Source organism: Haematobia irritans, chromosome 5 (genome assembly GCF_050003625.1).
Source record: "Haematobia irritans isolate KBUSLIRL chromosome 5, ASM5000362v1, whole genome shotgun sequence".
Taxonomy (NCBI): Eukaryota; Metazoa; Arthropoda; class Insecta; order Diptera; family Muscidae; genus Haematobia; species Haematobia irritans.
The window spans coordinates 156,822,698-156,845,453 of NC_134401.1; the positions used below are offsets into that span (position 1 = coordinate 156,822,698).

The 22,756-nt window shown below is 25.8% G+C and overlaps 1 protein-coding gene across 1 annotated transcript in view; it reads right to left on the bottom strand.

The window, feature by feature from the left end:
* unc-5 overlaps window positions 1-22,756 on the bottom strand; it is a 148,015-nt gene that overhangs the window by 64,789 nt on the left and 60,470 nt on the right. The window contains exons 2-3 of the mRNA XM_075308783.1: window positions 4,231-5,045; window positions 2,165-2,381 (exon numbers count right to left, since the gene is read on the bottom strand). Of these exons, the coding sequence (XP_075164898.1) occupies window positions 2,165-2,381; window positions 4,231-4,827 (814 nt within the window). The 5' untranslated portion in view covers window positions 4,828-5,045. The remainder of the gene's footprint in view (window positions 1-2,164; window positions 2,382-4,230; window positions 5,046-22,756) is intronic.

The following is a 22,756-nucleotide window of genomic DNA, read 5'->3' on the forward strand; positions in this document are numbered from 1 at the left end:
TATATTTAATTAAATTTAAAATTCTTTAGGATAAAAAAGCCATAGAAAAACTGGAATATTCCAAAAATCAGAAATATTTGATTGGGTTTAAAAAAGTCTAAAAAATTATAAGTTAGAAAAAAATAGAAATTTGAGTTTCCAATAAATCTAGTTCGAAGGGATGCCATTTTAAGAAATATTTTTTTGGTGTTGAAAGCTTTTCAAAGTTCAGGATGAACTCTCCAAAAATAATTACGATTTTTTGGTAGAATATGTGGAAAATTCCATAAACTGGAAACATTTTATTGGGTTAAAAATATTAAAAAAAAAAAAAACAATAATAAAAATAAATATTTCTTCAAATAGCATACGTTCAACCCAGATTTTTTAGGGACCAAAATTTCTAATTTATTTAAAATTATAATCAATTTAAAAATTTTAAAAAATCTAATCAATTTAAAATATTAAAAAAAAATATATATATAAATAAATATTTCTTCAAATAGCATACGTTCAACCCAGATTTTTTAGGGACCAAAATTTCTAATTTATTTCTAGTCTTCTTAAATTTTTTGTAAACCGATTCTAAAATTTCGGGTCTATTGGAATTTTCCATATATAATATATTGTAAAGAATTTTAAATTCAATTAAATAAAAAATCGAACATACATATGGTTTCTAATTTATTTAAAAAAAAATATTTTTTTTTTTAGATATTTATAAACATTTTTCTAGATTTTCTACTGGTTCGATTTGTTTAATTAATTGAATTTTGAATTCTTTAGGATAAAAAATATAGAATATCTGGAAATTCCGTACACCAGAAATATTAAAATGGGTTAAAAAAAAACTAAAAACTTAGAAATAAATTAGAATTTTGGGTCCTTATTAAATCTGGTTCAAAGGGATTCCATTTGAAAAAAATATTTTTTTTTGTACCTAAGGCTTTTCAAAGTTCAGGATGAACTTGCTAAAAATATTTTTTTTTTTTGGTAGAATATCTGGAAAACTCAATAAACTAGAAATATTTGATTGGATTTAAAAAATATAAAAAAAATATTTTAAAAATAAATTAGAAATAACAATCTAATATATCAGGTTCGATTTTTTTATTTAATTTAATTTAAAATTTTTTAGGATAAAAAAAATTGGGTTTAAAAAATATTACAAAAAATGTATTTTAAAAATAAATTAAAAATAACAATCCCTAATATATCAGGTTCGATCCTTTTATTTAATTGAATTTAAAATTCTTTAGGATAAAAAAAGCGATAGAATATCTGGAAAATTCCAATAAACCAGCAATATTGGAATGGGTTTACAAAAAATCTAAAAAAATGAAAAATAAATTAGAAATTTGGGTATCTAATAAATCTGGTTCAGAGGTATGCCATTTACATATATATTTTTTTGGTTGATGGAAGCTTTTCAAAATTCACGATGAACTTGCTAAAAACCCTTTTTATGATTGTTTTATAGAATAGCTGGAAAATTTTATAAAATCGAAATATTTGTTTGGATTTAAAAAATATCCAACAACTTATAAAATTAAAAACAAAGCAAAAACTGGAATCCCTAACATATATGATTTTATATTTATTTCATTGAATTAAAAAGCTTTAGGATAGACAGCGACATAATATCTTGATAATTCCATAAACTCGAAAAATTTGATTGAGTTTAAAAAACAAAAAAAAAAATAAAATAAAAATTGTTATAAAATTATAGATAAATTAACATTATAGAAAATAAAATTGTTATAAAATTATAAATAAATTAAAATTATAGTCCCTCATAAATTTGGTTGGAATTTTTTTGTTAAAGTGAAATTTAAATTATTTAGGGTAACAAAACGGCCCAATATCCATTTTAGAAAAATTTTAATAAAAATATCGAGGTAGCATTCACTAGAATTTCTGTTTTCCATATAACAACTTTCAAGTCTAAAGATCTTTAGATTAAAATTTAATTAATTTCTACACCATCAATCCCATAAAAAATTTTTCCCTAAATATTTTTTTTTTAATTATTCGAAATGGTCATCCCTAAGCACTAACCAACATCATTTACATTCACTCTCACTCATTAACACATTCACATGGTTTTTTGTGTTTTATTCTCCGTTTGCTGTGTCTGTGTGTGTGTGGACAATAAGGTCCTTCCTTGATTGAATTTGCAACTTACATGCAATGTTGACAGTGGCCGCCTGACTTTTGACAACACCCCTCGAGGACCAGGCATGACACTCACACTTAAATGGTCCCTTGCCAAAGTATTCATCCACCAGGTCACGGTGTATGGTCGCCGTGACTTCCTCCAAATGCACCCCAGTGTGAGGATCCACGTGTTTGTCGTGTGTTGAGGGCGGGGGTTGAGAGCTGCCACTACATTTGAAATGCAGCTGCACCATTTTTAATTGAAAATCAAATAGAAAAAGGAGAGACCAAGAATAAATAAAAAAAAAACATTAGAAAACACGCATATAGTCAATATAAGAATAAAATGGTAGTACACTTAAAGAAAAAAAGGAATTTACATAAAAATTATAAAATTAATTTTTATGGAAATTTAATTGTATTTCTTTTAAATTCTATTTAAATAAATTTAATTTAAGTGAAAATATTTTTTTATTTTTTTTTATACGGTATTTAATTTTGGTAATATTAGAAACATTTATGTTCTTTATTTTTTATTTATTTTAAGTTTACATTATTAAGTTATAATTAAAATTGATAACTTAAAAAGCTACACATAAAAGCTTTCACGAAAATTTTCCCAATTAGTGTTTTAATTGAGTTTTAAAAAATATTCAATTAAATATTTAATGGATTCCCAAGAATTTTTTTAATTGAAAAAAATCAATCACAAAAATTATTAGTATCAATTAATTTTTTAATTGGATCAATTAATTTTGTTAATTGACTTTCAATTAATTTTTTAATTGATACTATCATTTCTGTGATTGAAGACATTTCAATTAAAAAATTAATTGGATCAATTAATTTCGTGATTGAATCAATTTTCTTTTGTGTAAGGATAACCATGACTTAGTTATACTCTATATATATATAGACATCCCAATTAAATTAACAGTGTTTGGGTTTGTCTGCGCTCTTTTCTTCTGCAAATTAATAATCTTAAAATTGTCTTTAAATTGTTTTCTTTCCTTTCTTTTTTTTACCAAAAAATAGTCAATTTTCTAAAATAATATAAAATTTGTGCTTTATAACTGGAAATTTATTGATTTGTATGGCAATTCTCTTTCTCCAAAGAGAAATTGAGTGAACCATAAGAGCACTTGGGTGTAATATATAAGCACTGTAGACAAACAACAGTGCTGTTATTGACTGCTCTCCATAGATGGCATTCTTTTTTTTTTGTTAAATCGTAATTTTCAATTTGTCTTTATTGAGTTTTAAAAAATATTAAATTAAAAATTTAATTGATTCCCAAAAATTTTTTAATTAAAAAAAATCAATCAAAAAAGTTATTAGTTATTATTAGTATCAATTTATTTTTTAATTGGATCAATTAATTTTATTGATTGATACTATCATTTCTGTGATTGAAGACATTTCAATTAAGAAATTAATTGGATCAATTAATTTCGTGGTTGAATCAGGATAACCCTGATTTAGTTATACTCTATAAATGTATAGACATCTCAAGTAAATTAACAGTGTTAGGGTTTGTCTGCGCTTTTTTCTTCTGTAAAATAATAATCTTAAAATTATCTTTGAATTGTTTTCTTTCTTTTCTTTTTTTAACAATAAATAGCAAATTTTCTAAAATAATATAAAATTTGTGCTATGTAACTGGCAATTGATTGATTTGTATGGCAATTCTCTTTCTCCAAAGAGAAATTGAGTGAATTGTAAGAGCAATTGGGTGTAATGTAGAAGCACTGTAGATAAAGAACAGCACTGTTAATTTTAATTAAATGTCTTTACATTCTATGGTTATACAAACGTTAACATTTTCTTTTTATCCTGAACCTTTTTAGTATTTTTAATGTGTAAATTACTTCATTTCTCTCAGTATATGCTAAGCCATTATTTAATAGGAAATAACAGAAAAGGATATGTGGTCCTTGCTAAGGTTTATTTTCTAAATAAACAAACCAACTAAGATAACAACAATAATACAATAGTAATAAAAATAACAATAACAACAATAATAATCATAACAACCCGAATAAGAAAATCTAATAAGGATAGTGATAAAGGATATTTTTGTTTTTGTTTACAAACCTGCAGGGCATGTGCTGCTTTGCATTTTAGTATGGCTGGACGATTTTTAACCACATAAACGCTTTCTGGTTCAGTGAGAAAATAGGGCAGTGTTACCCCCGTCTCTGAGGCTCCCAATTTGCCGGTGACAAATTCATCGAGTGTGCCAGCGGCTACCACAGCTTTAGAGCCACTACCAACACCACCACTACCGCTGCTACTACTACTACTACTGCTGCTATTAACATTAGACGATATAGCTTCGCCCGAATGGCTTAAACCTCCCACCATAGATTCATCAGGATGAAATGCTGGTGCCAATGGAGCCTTTCCCTGGCTAAAGACATCTGTGCTATCCGGATAGGAGGCATCCACATCAACCAATTTATTCCAATGTGAATATTTAGGATTATCATTTTTCGATAGTCTTATCTCTTCTTCGCCATCCATTTCATCACTTATGTCTTCGAATTTACTAAATACATCTTCCTCGGAATCAGTCAATAGTAATGAATCCTTGGAGGAGGGCATACTGGCAGCCAGATATTGACAAACCAGTAAATATGTGATTAGGTTGTATAATAATCGATATCTTCGAGGATTCGTTTTGCGATGCATTTTTCTGTGTTTGTGTGTGCAAGTGTGTGCGCGGGGGGGAACAAGGCGAGATTGTTTGGTTCTTTAGGAGTTTTACAAAATTTTACTTAATGAAACTTCTCAGTAAACTCTTTGGATTTTTTTGTTGTGAATTTTTGTTTTGAGCCTTGTTTCCATATGTTCTTATATATGCGAAACATGTGTAAGCCCTTAATTTCTATTTCGATGGAAATTTGTCACTGCAATGAGAAGAAGAAGGAAAATTTATTAATAGGAGAAGAGAGATATATTTATAGAATATAAAAAGACCTGGTATTCATTGTGGCCTGTATTCTGAAGACTTGTACTGACTTTCTGTCTTACTTAGTCTTGGATATAAAATTTAAAAAAAAAAATTATAAAATATTAAAAAAATATAAAATTTAAAAAAAAATTTATAAAATTAAAAATATAATTTTTTATAAAATTTTAAATGGGTCGAAAACCTTTGTAGTTTGTACTCCACTTTCTGTTATTATTTTTAATCATAATTTATTATGGTTATAAATATTATTCAATTAATAAATAAATAAAATTTAAAAATGTGTAAAATTAAAAAAAATAAATTTTAAAAAATTATAAAATTTTGAAATTTTTTATAAAATTTAATAAATTTTGGGATATTTGTCATTTTGTAATTAAAATAAAAAATAATAATCATTTTCATTTAATTTACATTCCTCATTACGTTTTATTTTTGCATATGTTATATTTTTCATCTGCACTGCTATGTAAAGTTGTGTCTAATGTTAAATTGCATTTACCAGCATTCATCTATGTTAAATACATATGAGAATGTTAAGTAATCATTGCTATGCAAATGATCATCTACAATAACAGCAGCATTAGCTCACTTGTTCGCATTAGCATTACATTAAATCGGTAATGGTAACGCCTCTATTATACTTGAATCCTAATATATGATAAAGGTTAAATTACACACCATGCGTCAATCCGTGCGTTGATGGAAGGGTTGATTTTTTTCTGTTTGCGACAGACTATTCGAGCTTTTGATTTCAAAGAGAAATTTCAACTCTTCAATCATCGGACGCATTGAAAGAATTCTACCTCAAGAAATGGTAAATATTTGTTTCTTGCTCTGAAAAATATATTTTTATATCACTCTCAAATTCTCATCGAATTTTTAACCAATCGCTATGCAAGAGACTTTGATTATTTTTTATTGAGTTTAATAATTCATTTATTAAAATGAAAAAAATTATCCATTAACTGTCTTGCTCTTATTAGCATTATGTTTATTTACCTATTGTAATCAGCTTGAGTATATTTCATATATTAAATGAAATCAAAATTGAATGAAAAAAAAATAAAATTGTAAAATTGTTTCTAATGTTAAATTATATTTCTCATCTCCGACTCATTATAATGTTAAATAGTCATTGCTATTTAAAACTACATAACTCTCTTGCTCTCATTAGAGTAATGGTAAATCCCTTATCGTTATTTGTCACTTGCTCGCTATAGCTCTTTTTTTAATCAAATACATAAACAAGTGATCTCACCATCAATCATCTCACCTGAATCGAGTGAAAGGCATGGTGGTAAGATTATTGAAATTGTAAAATCATTTTGATGGACCAATAAAAGATTAAATATGGCAACAAATCTTAGTGAAGGTGTTTTTTTTTTTGTTAAGCTACAAACAGACAGATAAAAAAGATCTACGGCGAACATAATTTATTAATTACGATGTAACAGTGCTCTCTTTTATTGAGAGAGCAAATGCCAAAGTGTAGACTCTACACTTTAGAGGAATATAAGAATATGTCTTACTCTGTGCAGCAAAACACATACAAAGACAAGTTTTTCATGTAAAAATTTCGATTATTTCAGTATTAAGATGGAATTTTCGATTTTCTGGGGGGAGTGATCCCGGATTAAGAGCAGTTTCGATTTAGAACGCCTGGTTTAAGAAATATCGGCAAAAAAAGGCTTTTCATACCAAAACATTGAATTTTTTTAGGATTTGAATGGAGTTTTCGATTTTCTGTGATAATAATGAATTAAATTCCTTTTCACTGTAGGACGCTAAATTTAGTCGATATGAGCAAAATACATTTTTTTTATTAAAAAATTTCGGGTTATCCAGAATTTTGATGTAAATTTTGGGTTTATTGGGTTTTGGGTTTATTAAGTTCATTTTCCCTTAAAAGTTTAGAAGATATAGATTTTTTTAAACAATATATATAGATTTTTATAAGATTTCCATGAAACTTTGAATTTTTTCTGACGTAATTACGAATTAAGTGGCTTTTCGCCTCATGACGCAGATTTTAGTAGATATGGATAAAATAAGTACTGCACATAAAAATTTCGATTTTATTTACTCTCCAATCGGCGGCAATTATTTGGATATGAATTGTTATTGATTTGAATTTGTAGAAAACTTTGTCACAATTTTATTTGAATACAAAATTTTATTTCTATAGAAAATCTCATTCAATTTCTCTCAAAACCTTATTTCTATAGAAAATTTTCTAAAAAATGTTATTTCTGTAGGAAATTTTATCAAAAAAAAAAAAATTTTTAGAAATTTTTTTTCAAAATTTTAATTCTATAGAAAATTTTGTAAAATTTTATTTCTATAGAAAATTTTGCTAAAATTTTATTTATATAGAAAATTTTGTCAAAATTGTATTTTAATAGAAATTTTTCTCAATGTTTTATTTCTATAGAAAATTTTTTCAATTTTTTTTTCTATAGAAAATTTTGTTAACATTTTATTTCTATATAAATGTTTGTCAAAATTGTATTTCTATACACAATTTTATTTCTATAGAAAATTTTGTCAAAATTTTGTTTCTATAGAACATATTGTCAAAATTTTTTTCTATAGAACATATTGTCAAAATTTTATTTCTATAAAAAATTTTATCAAAATTATATTTCCATAGAAATTTTGTCAAAATTTTAGTTCTATAAAAAATTTTCTCAAAATTTTATTTCTAAAGAACTTTTTCTGATAACGTTATTTTTATAGAAAATTGTGTCCAAATTTTATTTCTATAGAAAATTTTCTTAAAACTTTATTTCTAAAGAACTTTTTCTCAAAACGTTACTTCTTTAGAAAATGTGAAAAAAAAATTTATTTCTATAGAAAATTTTGTCTCAAGTTTATTTTCATAGAAAATTTTCTCAACATTTTATTTCCAAAGAAATTTTCTCAAAATGTTATTTCTATAGAAAATTATTTCAATTTTTTTTTTCTATAGAAAAGTTTGTTAAACTTTTATTTCTATAGAAAATTTTATCAACATTTTATTTCTATAGAAAATTTTATTAAAATTTTATTTCTATATAAATGTTTGTAAAATTGTATTTATATAGAAAATTTTATTTCCATAGGAAATGTTGTCAAAATTTTATTTCTATAGAAAATTTTGTCAAAATTTAATTTCTATAAAACCTACTATCAATATTTTATTTCTATAAAAAAATTTTATCAAAATTGTATTTCCATAGAAATTTTGTCAAAATTTTATTTCTATAAAAAATTTTGTCAAAATTTTAGTTCTATAGAAAATTTTCTCTAAATTCTATTTCTATAGAAAATTTTCTCAAAATTTTATTTCCAAAGAAATTTTCTCAAAATGTTATTTCTATAGAAAATTTTTTCAAATTTTTTTTCTATAGAAAAGTTTGTTAAATTTTTACTTCTATAGAAAATGTTGTTAAAATTTTATTTCTATAGAAAATTTAGTTAATATTTTATTTTTATAGTAAATTTTGTTAAAATTTTATTTCTATAGGAAATTTTGTCAAAACTTTATTTCTATAAAAAATTTTAACAAAATTTTATTTCCATAGAAAATTTTGTCAAAATTTTATTTTAATAGCAATTTTTCTCAAAATTTTATTTCTATAGAAATGTTTGTTAAAATTTTATTTCTAAAGAAATTTTTCTCAAAATTTTATTTCTATAGAAATGTTAGTCAAAATTTTATTTCTGTAGAAAATTTTGTCAAAATTTTAGTTCTATTTATTTTATTTTATTTTAATAGCAATTTTTCTCAAAGTTTTCATATCAAAATTTCCATTTTTTTAGCATTTGGATATAAATTTTCGATTTTCTGGGGGTAATCACGAACTAAGCTAATTTTCATTCTAGGACCCATAGTTTAGGAGATATGAGCAAAATAAATTTTCCATATGAAATTTTCGATTTTTTTTTTGGGATTTTAATGAAATTGAGGGTTTCTGGGTGCGATTACATTTGAGATACAAGTAAAATAAGGTTTTCGTATAAAGATTTTGATTTTTTTCAGGATTTGGATGAAATTGTGAATGTTCTGGCGGTGATATAAGTAAAATAAGTTTTTCATATAAAAATTTCTATTTTGTCAGCATTTTGAAGGAGTTTTCTGGGGTGAGCTCATTTTCGATCTCAGACATATAATTTAGGAGATATGGACAAAACAGATTTTGTACACAAAAATTTTGATTTTTTCAGCATATAGGAGGGAATTTTTTGACTGTATCACGAATTAATCTTCTTTTTGCATAATTTGGAGATATAAGCAAAATAGATAATTTAAACAAAATACCGATTTTTTTAAGAATTTGTATGAAATTTACGATTTTTGAAAGGTGAACACGAATTATGCTATATTTTTTCTATGTCGCATAGTTTAGAAGATATGAGCAAAATAATTTTACATATAAATACGAAATGTTCTTTGCTAATGTAAAAATAACTAAGTTTGAAATTCTATAATTGGATGAACCTTATAGCGGTCTGAAGAATTTCCTTCTTTCTTTATTTTTTCTCTTACAGAATTAAAAAGACAATATCCTAAAGGATTTCCTAAATTTCCTCGAAACTATTTAAAAAACAACTTTTCCCCCTCAAAAACAGAAACCAGTTCCCTTTCCCTATAAAATTCCTGGTAAATATTTTTCAGTCTTCAACACCACCACAAAGCCTTCTGTAAGAAAAGCCGCAAGCCTATTTCTAATGCCCCCCTCCCCAATAATTTCTTTCAAATTGGTAGGACAACTTTCCAAAGAGGGGATAGTTGCTAATCATGTGAATCAGAAAAGTCTGTATTCCATTTGTACCTTTGACTCCCTAGTCAAAAGACCGTCATCGTCATCATCATTTCTATAGTCATTACATGCATGCATATAATTAGCCAAGAGTGTAATGTACTGACAATGAATGTTACGATACCGATCCAACACCAAACGGCAATGGGGGTACAACCATGGACGAAGAGTCCATTCACAACTGGCATTATGTATTTATGACATGTTTTCCGCATTCTAAACATTCTGCCGGCTGGATTGTTGTTTTGTGTTCGTTGGTTATCGCTCTAAGTTCACCACCCGCCCGGCAGTTGCATTCAGCCGACAATCATTCTTAGAGACCATTTGAAAATGTCAAGCCTTGAAAAGGAAATGTACCTGTGGTCTATTCATCGTTATCATCATCATCATCATCATCCCAGGTATTCGTTGTCCCTGGCCCCAGCAAGTGGCATATACATAGATAAATTCTAACTCCATGTCATTGTCATATTTGTTTGGCAAATTGTATGACAGCCCATCTGCACCAACAGAGACCACTTTCAGTGCAGCGCCACCACCACCACCACCTGCTTCTCTTTAGATATTGGGGCCAAAAACCAATATCTGGTAATTATATCTAAGTTGTGTCATCGTCATCGTCTTTGGCTTAAACTTAAAGAAGAACTATAGAGCTCACTAAGTTCTTGGATACCCTGAATATAGTCCATTATCTTTTGTCCAGTGACTCTCAAGGTTTCTTAGAAAAAAAGACCAAAGTAATAAAGCAAACGAAAAAAAGATCAAATTGAGGTCCCTCTTTTGTGTGGCATAATGCCTGCCATTGAATGGTAGAGAAAAAGAATGTTACAAAAAAAAAGTTTCAAAGAAAATTTGCCAAGTTAGCAAAGTTCACATGTAGCACCAATAACAATGGCAACAATTTGTGGTAATATGTTCGTTGAAGTGTCTACCAACAAGAGGACGGGGGGAAGGAAATTTTTGTATGAGTTCATACACTTAGATATGTTGCAGAGTTTAGATTTTGACAAAATTTTCTATGGAAATAAAATTTTGACAAAATTTTCTATGGAAATAAAATTTAAACAAAATTTTCTATGGAAATAAAATTTAAACAAAATTTTCTATGGAAATAAAATGTTGACAAAATTTTCTATATAAATAAAATTTTTACAAAATTTTCTATAGAAATAAAATTTTGACAAAATTTTCTATGGAAATAAAATTTAAACAAAATTTTCTATGGAAATAAAATTTTGACAAAATTTTCTACAGAAATAAAACTTTGACAAAATTTTCTATGGAAATAAAATTTTGACACAATTTTCTATAATATTTTACCATAATTTTCTATAGAAATAATATCTTGACAAAATTTTCTATAGAAATAAAATTTTAACAAAATTTTCTACAGAAATAAAATTTTGACAAAATTTTCTATAGAAATAAAATTTTGACAAAATTTTCTATGGAAATAAAATTTTGACACAATTTTTTATAACCTTTTACCACAAATTTCTATAGAAATAACATTTTAACAAAATTTTCTATAGAAATACAATTTTGACAAAATTTTCTATAGAAATAGAATTTTGACAAAATTTTCCATAGAAATAAAATTTTGACAAAATTTTCTATGGATATAAAATGTTGACAAAGTTTTTTATAAAAATAAAATTTTTCAAATTTTCTTTAGAAATAAAGTTTTGACAAAATTTTCTATAGAAATAAAGTTTTGACAATATTTTTATAGAAATAAGATTTTGACAAAATTTTCAATAGAAATAAAATTTTTACAAAATTTTCTATGAAATAAAATGTTGACAAAATTTTCAATGGAAATAAAATTTAAACAAAATTTTCTATAAAAATTAAAGTTTTGACAAAATTTTCTATAGAATACAATTTTGCCAAAATTTTTATAGCAATAAAATTTGGACAAAATTTTCTATAGAATTAAAATTTTTACTAAATTCTCTATAGAAATAAAATGTTGACAAAATTTTCTTTAGAAATAAAATTTTGACAAAATTTTCTGTAGAAATAAAAATTTTACAAAACATTTTATAAAACAAAAAGGTTCACAGAACATTAAAATAAAATTTTGTCAAAATATTCTTTAGAATTGAAATTTTTACTCAATGTTCTATAGAAATAAAATTTTGCCAAAATTTTCTATAGAAATAAATTGTGGACAAAATTTTCTATAGAAATAAAATTTTGACAAAATTTTCTATAGATGTAAAATTTTGACAAAATTCTCTATTGATATAAAATTTTGACAAAATTTTCTATAGAAAAAAAGTTTTGAAATAATTTTCTATAGAAATAAAATTATCACAAAATTTTCTATAAAAAAAAAATTTGACAAAATATTCTATAAAAAAATTTTTGACACAATATTCTATAAAAATAAAATGTTCACAGAATTTTCTATAGCAATAAAAATCTGACAAAATATCCTATAGAATTAAAATTTTTACTAAATGTTATATAAAATTAAAATTTTTACTAAATTTTCTATAGAAATAAAATTATCACAAAATTTTATATAAAAATAAAATTATCACAAATTTTTCTATAAAAATAAAAATTTGACAAAATATTCTATAAAAATACAATCTAGATAAAATTTTGGACTAAATATTCTTTAGAATTAAAATTTTTACTAAATATTCTATAGAAATAAAATTTTGACAAAATTTTCTATAGAAATAAAATTTTGACAAAATTTTCTATAGAAATAAAAATTTGACAAAATTTTCTATAGAAAAAAAATTTTGATAAAATATTCTATAAAAATAAAATTTTGACAAAAATTTTTTATAGAAATAAAATTTTGACAAAATTTTCTATAGAAATAAAAATTAGACAAAATATTCTATAAAAATACAATTTTGAAAGAATTTTCGATAAAAATAAAATTTTGACTAAATGTTCTATAGAAATAAAATTATCACAAAATTTTCTATAGAAATAAAAATTTGACAAAATATTCTATAAAAATAAAATGTTCACAGAATTTTCTATAAAAATAAAATGTTGACAAAATTTTTGATAGAAATAAAATTTTGACAAAATTTTTTTTGAAATAAAATTTTGAAAAAATTTTCTATAGAAATAAAATTTTGAAAAAAATTTCTATAGAATTCAAATTTTCTATAGAAATAAAAATTTGACAAAATATTCTATAAAAATAAAATGTTGACAAAATTTTCTATAGAAATCAAATTTTAACAAAATATTCTATAAAACTAAAAGGTTCACAGAACATTAAAATAAAATTTTGAATAAATACTCTTTAGAATTAAAATTTTGAAAAAATTTTCTAAAGAAATAAAATTTTGACAAATTTTCTATAGAAACAATATTTTAATAATACTATTAAATAATTTTTAAAAATTTTCTGTTTATTATTATTTTTTTTTTGATAGTTAAAATATTTCGATTTAAAATTTAAGAGTTTAAATTCAATAAATTGTTTTTACCAAAATGTTTGTCTTCACTTTTCCACTGAAAGTATCGACCTTTTTATTTCCCTAGCAGGACTACGATTGCCACTCGAGTCAAAAAAAAATCTACCAAATTTTGAAGAAAATTTGACCAAAAATCTTCCAAAGCAAAAAGTATTGTTTTGCAACATTTTATTTCTTAAAAATTTTTGTCAAAATTTTATTTCTGTAGAAAACTTTGTATTTCTATTAGAAAATTTATTTCTGTAGAAAATTTTGTCAATATTTTCTTTTCATAGAAAATTTTGTCAAAACTTTATTTCTATAGAAAATGTTGTCAACATTTTATTTCTATATAAAATTTTGTCAAAATTTTATTTCTATAGAAAATGTTGTTAAACTTTTATTTCTATAGCAAATGATGTTAAAATTTTATTTTCATAGATAATTTTGTCAATTTTTTTTTCTATAGAAAATTTTGTCTAAATATTATTTCTATAGAAAATTTTGTCAACATTTGATTTCTATAAAAAATTTTGGCAATATTTTATTTCTATAAAAAATTGTAGCAATATTTTATTTCTATAGAAAATTTTGTCAAAATTTAATTTCTATAGAAAATTTTGGCAATATTTTATTTCTATAGAAAATTTTGCCAAAATCTTATGTATTTTGTAGACTTTGTTAAAATTTTATTTCTATAGAAAATTTTGTCAAAATTTTATTTCTATAGAAAACTTTGTCAAAATTGTCAATTTTGTCAAAATTTTATATCCATAGAAAATGTTGTCAAAATTTTATATCCATATAAACTTTTGTCAAAAATTTTATATCCATAGAAAATTTTGTCAAAATTTTATATCCATATAAACTTTTGTTAAAAATTTTATATCCATAGAAAATTTTGTCAAAATTTTATTTCCATAGAAAATTTTGTCAAAATTTTCTTTTCACAGAAAATTTTGTCAAAATTTTCCTTTCACAGAAAATTTTGTCAAAATTTTATTTCCTTAGAAAATTTTGTCAAAATTTTATTTCTATAGAAAATTTTGTCAAAATTTTATTTTTATAGAAAATTTTATCAAAATTTTATTTCCATAGAAGATTTTTTCAAAATTTTATTTCTGTAGAAAACTTTGTCAAAATTTTATTTTCATAGAAGATTTTGTTAAAATTTTATTTCCATACAAAATTTTGTCAAAATTTTCTTTTCATAGAAAATTTTTGCAAAACTTTATTTCTATAGAAAATTTTGTCAACAGTTTATTTCTATAGAAAATTTTGTCAAAATTTTATTTCTATAGAAAATTTTGTTAAAATTTTATTTTCATAGAAATTTTATTTCTTAGAAAATTTTTGCAAAACTTTATTTCTATAGAAAATTTTGTCAACATTTTATTTCTATAGAAAATTTTGTCAAAATTTTATTTCTATAGAAAATTTTGTTAAAATTTTATTTCCATAGAAAATTTTGTCAAGATTTTATTTCTATAGAAAAATTTGTCAAATTTTATTACTTAAGTTTAAAACTTCCTCAGAATGTTGTTTACATAGAACATTTTGTCAAAATTTTATTTCTATAGAAAACTTTGTCAAAATTTTATTTCTATAGAAAATTTTGTCAAAATTTTATTTTTATAGAAAATTTTGTCAAAATTTTATTTCTATAGAAAATTATGTTAAAATTTTATTTTCAAACATTGTGGTAGAAACAAATTATTGAATTTAAATCCTTAAATTTTAATTCGAATTATTTAAACTATCAAAAAAGAATTAAAACAGAAAATTTTCAAAATTTTATTTCTATAGAAAATTATATCAAAATTTTATTTCTATAGAAAATTTTGTCAAAATTTTATTTCTATAGAAAATTATGTTAAAATTTTATTTTCATAGAAAATTTTGTCAAAATTTTATATCCATAGAAACTTTTGTCAAAATTTTATATCCATAGAAAAATGTTGTCAAAATTTTATTTCTATAGAAAGTTTTTGTCAAAAATTTATTTCTATAGAAAATTTTGTCAAAATTTTATATCCATAGAAAATGTTGTCAAAATTTTATTTCTATAGAAAATTATGTTGAAATTTTATTTTCATAGAAAATTTCGTCAAAATTTTATTTCTATAGAAAATTTTGCCAAAATTGTATTTCAATAGGAAAATAAAGGAATTTTGTGAAGTACCTTTTAGTTGGAGAGGGATATTTTGCAAAATATACCAAATAGTAAAAAATATACCATGGTTGGTAGAATTCAACCAACTGTGGCACCCGTGAGCCGGACCAAATAACAGTTTAATTCAGTTCTCATTTTTTAATTTTTTTTTCAATTCATATTAGTATTCACAGAAAAAAATTTCACGAAAATTTTTCCAATTAAAATTTTAATTGAGTTTTATAAAATATTCAATTAAAAATTTAATTGATTCAACAAATATTTTAATTGAAACAAAAATCAATCACAAAAATTAATAGTATCAATTAATTTTTTAATTGGATCAATTAATTTTTTAATTGACCGTCAATTTATTTATTAATTGATAGTATCATTTCTGTGATTGAAGACATTTCAATTAAAAAATTAATTGGATCAATTAATTTCGTGATTGAATCAGAAAAAAATTTTTTTGTGTGTTCATTATCGATGTTGTAAAGAAGCACTAACATTTAAAAAAATTGTATATAATTTGCCCAAGTGTATTAATTCCCATTGAATTTCTCCCAGTTGCAAAAATGTTCCATGTTGACAGTTTATGCGTGTACACATATATGAGCTGGTTCTTTTTGGCTGGTTTTTCAGTTTCCCGGTATAAGTGTATCTCTCTATTTGTATGTTGCAAGCAACATGGTCAATGTCTTTATCGTTCATGTCTTGTGTGATCATTGTTGGGGTCTACTATATCTCTCTTCCTCTCTTTCTCACTCCCCAGCTAGCTGGTTAGAGCATTAGGTGTGGGGTATTGAATGGCAAACTAACTGACCTTACCAATAATCTAATGTGAATTTTGTAGACTTTGTTATAGGAAAAAAAAACTTGGACTCGGCATTTGCATTGGCAATGACAGCAGGAAAGGCAACAAATAATCCCAAGACCATAACAGACCACACTCTAGATGTTAAACATGAAGTCTAAAGAAGGAAGATATGCATACATATGTATGTATGTCTGTATGTACGAGTAGTTAATGTTGCACATGTTTCTTAAGATTGCATGAGAAATACAGAGTGTATGCAGATATGCACTCCTAGGGTGGTAATCATGGGAGTACGTACGTACGTATGGACATGTGTGTTTGTGTGTTGGGCATTGCATTGCATTGCATTTACATAAATACAATACCTAACCACTTACTTAATATCATATATGTATGTATGTAATGTTAGTAAACACTTCAATAGAGAATGTTTATACTCTAGCATAGAATTATAATTCTCTTAATACACATACATACTAACATTTATGTGTTTATATCATATGAGAAGTATTATGTAAATAAGATTATAATAAACACCAAATTCAATGGTGTCCAATTTAAGACAAGAAAATTTTTCGAAATTACTTCTCCAACCTAATGCCCCCCTTCAATTTCAAGTACAATCAACTACATTGCAATCACATGCGAGAGGGAATGTTAAATATATGTGAGCGTGTGTGTGTGCCTGCGTGTCTATGTCTCTCATTGGGAGCCTATTCAATCCAAGAGGTTTGTATGATTATTATGGTTAATATAAAATTGAATATTAATTAATTTTGATTAACGGTTGATGACTGTATATTAACGCTTACCAATAATATGTAATTTCCGGCTTAACAAAATTCTCATTATGTTTTGAACTAAACTAAATTACATAAAATAATGATAATCATTGGTTATGGGATAGGAAATTCTTATAGAATGGAAGGTGGTTTGCATGGGTAATGACAAATAATAGTCCTGTAGTTGTTGTTATGATTTCACCACCATAGGATGGGGAGGCGTATAATAAATGTGCCATTCCATTTGCAATTCGTGGATTGAATTTTTCTGAATAAATTCTCAAACATTTGAAAAAAATTTACATTTTTAATTTGCGGTATGGTAATACTTTGAGAACAATTTCTTTCAATATAAAGAACAAAGTTAGAGAACCCAAAAATATCATGGGAACTCTGGAACAAAACCTCATAACTTTGGGGACCAGCTGAGAGCCACCTTGGTGCAATGATTAGAATGTCCGCCTTGCATACACACGGTCGTGTGGTCGATTATCCCATCTCAGTAATGTTGGTGACATTTCTGAGGGTTTCAAAGCTACTCTATGTGGTTTCGCTGCAATGTGCAACGCCGTTCGGACTCGGCTATAAAAAAGAGGTCCCTTGTCGTTGAGCTTAACATCGAATCGGGCAACACTCATTGATAAGAGAGAAGTTCACCACTGTGGTATCACAATGGACTGACTGGTCTGTGTTAGCCCGTAATATTGGGCTGCCTCTATACCTAACCTAACTTTGAGGACCAGTTTGTTGGCAGAAATCTTACTTTACGTTGGCACAATTTTGCCACTTAATTCTAGATTTTTGTGCCACCTTTTAAGTAATTCCTTTGTAAGTTTTAATCTGAAATCCCTTAAGATTACGAATCGTTGCATTTAATTTTTAAAAACATATTCTAGAACAGCCTGAAAGTATGCAAAGAAAATGTTCTGTAGAATTTTGTTGAATTTTGGGGGCATGTCATAATAATCAGAAGATATTTTTTTTGTTAAAAACGATGTAGTACTCCATAAAGGACATTGACAATATACATTGAACACACACAATTTTAAGATCAGAGGCAAAGTTGTAAGCTTTTTGTAAAAAATTGCCGCAGTTTGGGGACACTCTTGTAAAGCTTAAACTGCAAAAATCTTTATTAAAGTAATAAACCAATAAGATCGCCCAAAAGTATAATAATTTGAAGGCATGGCCTAAGACTCTCAAAATAATTCTTTGTTGCTAAAATCCGATGTAGTACGACATACAAGACATTCACAATATACATTGAGCATACGATTCTAAGATCGAAGGCAAAGTTGCAAGCTCTTTGTAAAAATTTGCAGCAGTTTGGGGACATGCTCGTAAAGCTTAGACGGCAAAAGTCTTTGATAACGTCATAAACCCCTAACTAATCATTGGATTGTGAAAAGATAATTTTAGACCATTCAGAACAAGGAAATATCATACGATTTTCAGCACAAATTTGACAGAATTTGGGGTCGAGAACGATAAATTTTGAAAACGAATGACTGTTGGGTTAAATATTCTCAGAAATCCAAGTCCTAGGGTATCACAATGTAGACGTCGTTAGAATCGTTCACCCTATGACTATGAAATTTTTGGAATTTGGGCATTTCAGACCATTCAGAACAAAGAAAAGTCATATGATTTTCAGGACAAGTTCAACAATGTTTGGGGACAAGGATTACATATTTTGAGTATTAAAATGTCGAATGTTTTTCAGAAAAGGTTAAACAATATTTGGAGACAGGGATAAATTGGATCGAAAACGAAGTTATAGGCTCTTTGCTAAAACTTGTGCCATTTTGGGGACAAATTCGCCAAAGTTGTGAGGATAAAATTCTGTGATGAAATGATCAAACACTAATTGAAATTTTAGGAAAGAAAATTTTGGGCTATTCACAACAAAGGAAAGTCATACGATTTTCAGGACAAATTCGTCAGAGTTTGGGGACAAGAATAAACAATTTTGAAAACTAAAAACTATTAGTGTAAATAAAAATTATTTCATTATATATTCTTAGAGACTTAAGTCCTAGGACAATTTAATGTGAATGTCATTTGAAATTTCCGCCCATTTAAAACAAAGAATAGTCATAGAAATTTCAGGACAAGTTTCGGGACAAGGACGATAAATATTTTTAAAACGAAGGACTATTGATGTAACCATTCTCAGAGACTTGAGTCGTTGGGTATTGTGATACTTTTGTTTTAATGATATTAAATCAAAATAAAAGTTTTGAAAATATTTATTTTTTATATAAATCCATTCTTTTCAAATGCGACAAAGTTTTGGGACAAGAAAAATAAAATTTTGAGAACTAAAAATTATTGGGGTAAATATTTTTAGAGACGTCGAGCTTGAAAAATCATTTCATTATATATTTTTAGAGACTTAAATCCTAGGGCAATTTAATGCAAAGAATAGTCATAGAACTTTTAGGACAAGTTTGGGGACAAGGACGATAAATATTTTTAAAACGAAGGACTATTGATGTAACCATTCTCAGACACTTGAGTCGTTGGGTATTGTGATACTTTTGTTTTAATGATATTAAATCAAAATAAAAATTTTGAAAATAGTTTTTTTTATATAAAACCATTCTTATCGAATGCGACAAAGTTTGGGGACAAGAAAAATAAAATTTTGAAAACTAAAAACTATTGGGGTACATTTTTTAGAGATTTCGAGCTTGAAAAGTCATTTCATTATATATTCTTAGAGACTTAAATCCTAGGGCAATTTAATGCAAAGAATAGTCATAGAACTTTTAGGACAAGTTTGGGGACAAGGACGATAAATATTTTAAAAACGAAGGACTATTGATGTAACCATTCTCAGAGACCTCAGTGGTTGGGTATCACAATTTCTTTGTTTTAATGATATTAAATCAAAATAAAAATTTTGAAAATATTATTTTTATATAAATCCATTCGTTTTTTTTTCAGGAAAAATTCGACAAAATTTGGGGACAAGAAAAATAAAATTTTGAAAACTAAAAACTATTGGGGTAAATATTTTTAGAGACTTCGAGCTTGAAAAATCATTTCATTATCTATTCTTAGAGACTTGAATCCTAGGGAAATTTGATGTTAATGCAAAGAATAGTCATAGAACTTTCAGGACAAGTTTGGGGACAAGGACGATAAATATTTTTAAAACGAAAGACTATTTATGTAACCAGTCGCTTTCTTGCCCATTCTCAATAGACTACACCCTTGGTAAATGCGTTCATTGCCTCTTCTTCTGCTGTTATTTGGCAAGCGTCAAAGACAAGACTTAAAACAGCCTTTACAATGGCAAAGTTAAGTCGAGTTAGTCCAATGGTTTTGGCCATAATTACTTTTGACCAAAACGTATTTTGTCTTCCACTTGAATGCAAGGCAAAATGATATCTATCCTGCACATATAAAGGAATAGAAATAGAAGAAATTTTGCTAAACAGGCCTCCCCCCCTTTGGTTCCGCATCCCTCCATTCCTCTTCGCATAACCTTAAATACTTGCAAGATGTTTGCACTGAAGAAGATATCCATGATATTGGGGATTACAAGACATCGTACAATGATACCCGAGCCGATTCTAAACTTGGAGAATGCTATGCTATTTGCTTGGCACTCATTTGAATGTTCTTGCAAATGTAACATTCAAAGTATTTATGGCCAGAAGACGTGAGTAATAATCGAATCTCATAAGTCGATTGGTAATGAATATACTCGATCGCATTAGTAAAAGACTAAAGACGACGACGACAAAGAAGAGGATTTCTTTTCGCTTAGGTGCTATTGCCCCAAAGTCCATTTTGTAAGATATTGGTATCTACTTACAGTGAGGAAATTTATATTAAACCTAGGGTACGTGAATTTTGCTGGACTTATCGGATTTTTTTTTTTCGAAAAACTTGAAATTTGCAACAAGGCTTATTACAAGTTGACAATATAGATTTTCTACGTAGTTTTCTTGTTAAAAAAATTAAGAAAAAAAACTTTTATCCTCCTCATTTGAATACGAAAAGGAACGATGGTCTGACCAATGGTCTTAGGTGCCTGCCTATATCGGCATTTGTAAATTCAGGAAATGGTGAAGATAACAATTTTTATGACTTTAAGTTTGTTGTAATTTCTGCCATTGTTTTTTTTTTTTTTTTTGTTTTTGCTGTTGTTATTGTCATACGTGTCGCTTCTTTTCTTGTCCATGGTGTCTTTCATTTCTTAAGAATATCTAGTAAATTCCAACCCTCTCCCCATTTCCCCATTACTTTGCTTGAGCTAATGCTTTAGCAATTGTCGCTTTGGCTTTCTTGCCGCTGTCTCTTACTGCTATTGACCATGGCCAAAAAGGCGTTTTTAATATCCTCATCATATCTTGCACTCGCATATTTATCATGCAAAGCAAATGTGTGGACCCCATGGAGTTGTGCAGAGAATTACTTATGTTCACTGATATGAGTGTGGAAATAAATTTTAAAACATTAAAATAATGTTTTGACGAATTTATACATGTCGAGATTCTCTCTGTCTGTCTGTTGTGTTTTTGTTTTACGTTTTGTTTTTTTTTTTCGTTTTTTATGCCTCGCTAATCATGACGAATTGAAGGAAATAAACAACAAGCTGTTGTCCATCAAAGGAAAGCGACAATTTGAATGGGAAGTTGGGAGTTTTTTTCTGGTGTCTGCCGCAGAGGCTAAAAAAATATGGTTAGAAGAATATTGAAGTAATTTTTTTTTTTTAAGATTGCAAGATTAGGAAATTCAAAGTTTGTGGTAAAATAAGGTTCCTAAAGCGTTTCCTGGAATTTTTGTGATTTTAAACATTTTAACAAGATTTTATTCTGGGAATTATTTCTTAAAAATTTTGAGGAAAATCTAATGATAAAAAGGACGGACAAAAAAGTAGCTCAAAAAGAAAAACAATTTTTTATAAACAAATAACATGAACTAAATATATTTATATCAGTTTTTTTTTCTATAGAATTGAATAATCAATTTTTTTATTCTTGAAAATTAAAAAAACCTAAGGAACATTGATTATATAAGGGACAGACAAAAAAGTGGCCCAAAAAGTGTCAAAATTTTTATGTGAAATCAATTTTTTTTCTCGAAATATTTAAATGTAAAAAATTCAGAAAAATGTAATGAAGCAAAGGACGGACAAACCAGTGGTGTCATACTTCTTATAAATAAAAAAAATATTCTTTTATTAAAAACAAAACAAAATATGCATACCGATCAGTTTTTTTTTAAAGGACTATGAAATCAGTTTTGGTTTTATTATTGGAATTATTTAAAGGAAAAAAAATTATAGGGAAAACCTAATGATGGAACGGTAAATTGAAAATAGCCAATGGCTAAAAAATTGGCACACTGATTTTTTTTTTTTTCAAACCAAACAAATGAACTAAATATATTTATATCAGAACTATGAAATCAGTTTTGTTTTTATTATTGGAATTATTTAAAAGAAAAAAATTATAGGGAAAATCTACTGATGGAAAAAAATTGAAAATAGCCAATGGCTAAAAAATGGGCACACTTTTTTTTTTAAATAATAACTAAATATATTTATATCAGTATATTCTATATTATTATGAAATCAATTGTTTTATTCTTGAAATTTGTTAAAAGTAAAAAAAAACTTAAGAACATTATTTATAGAAGG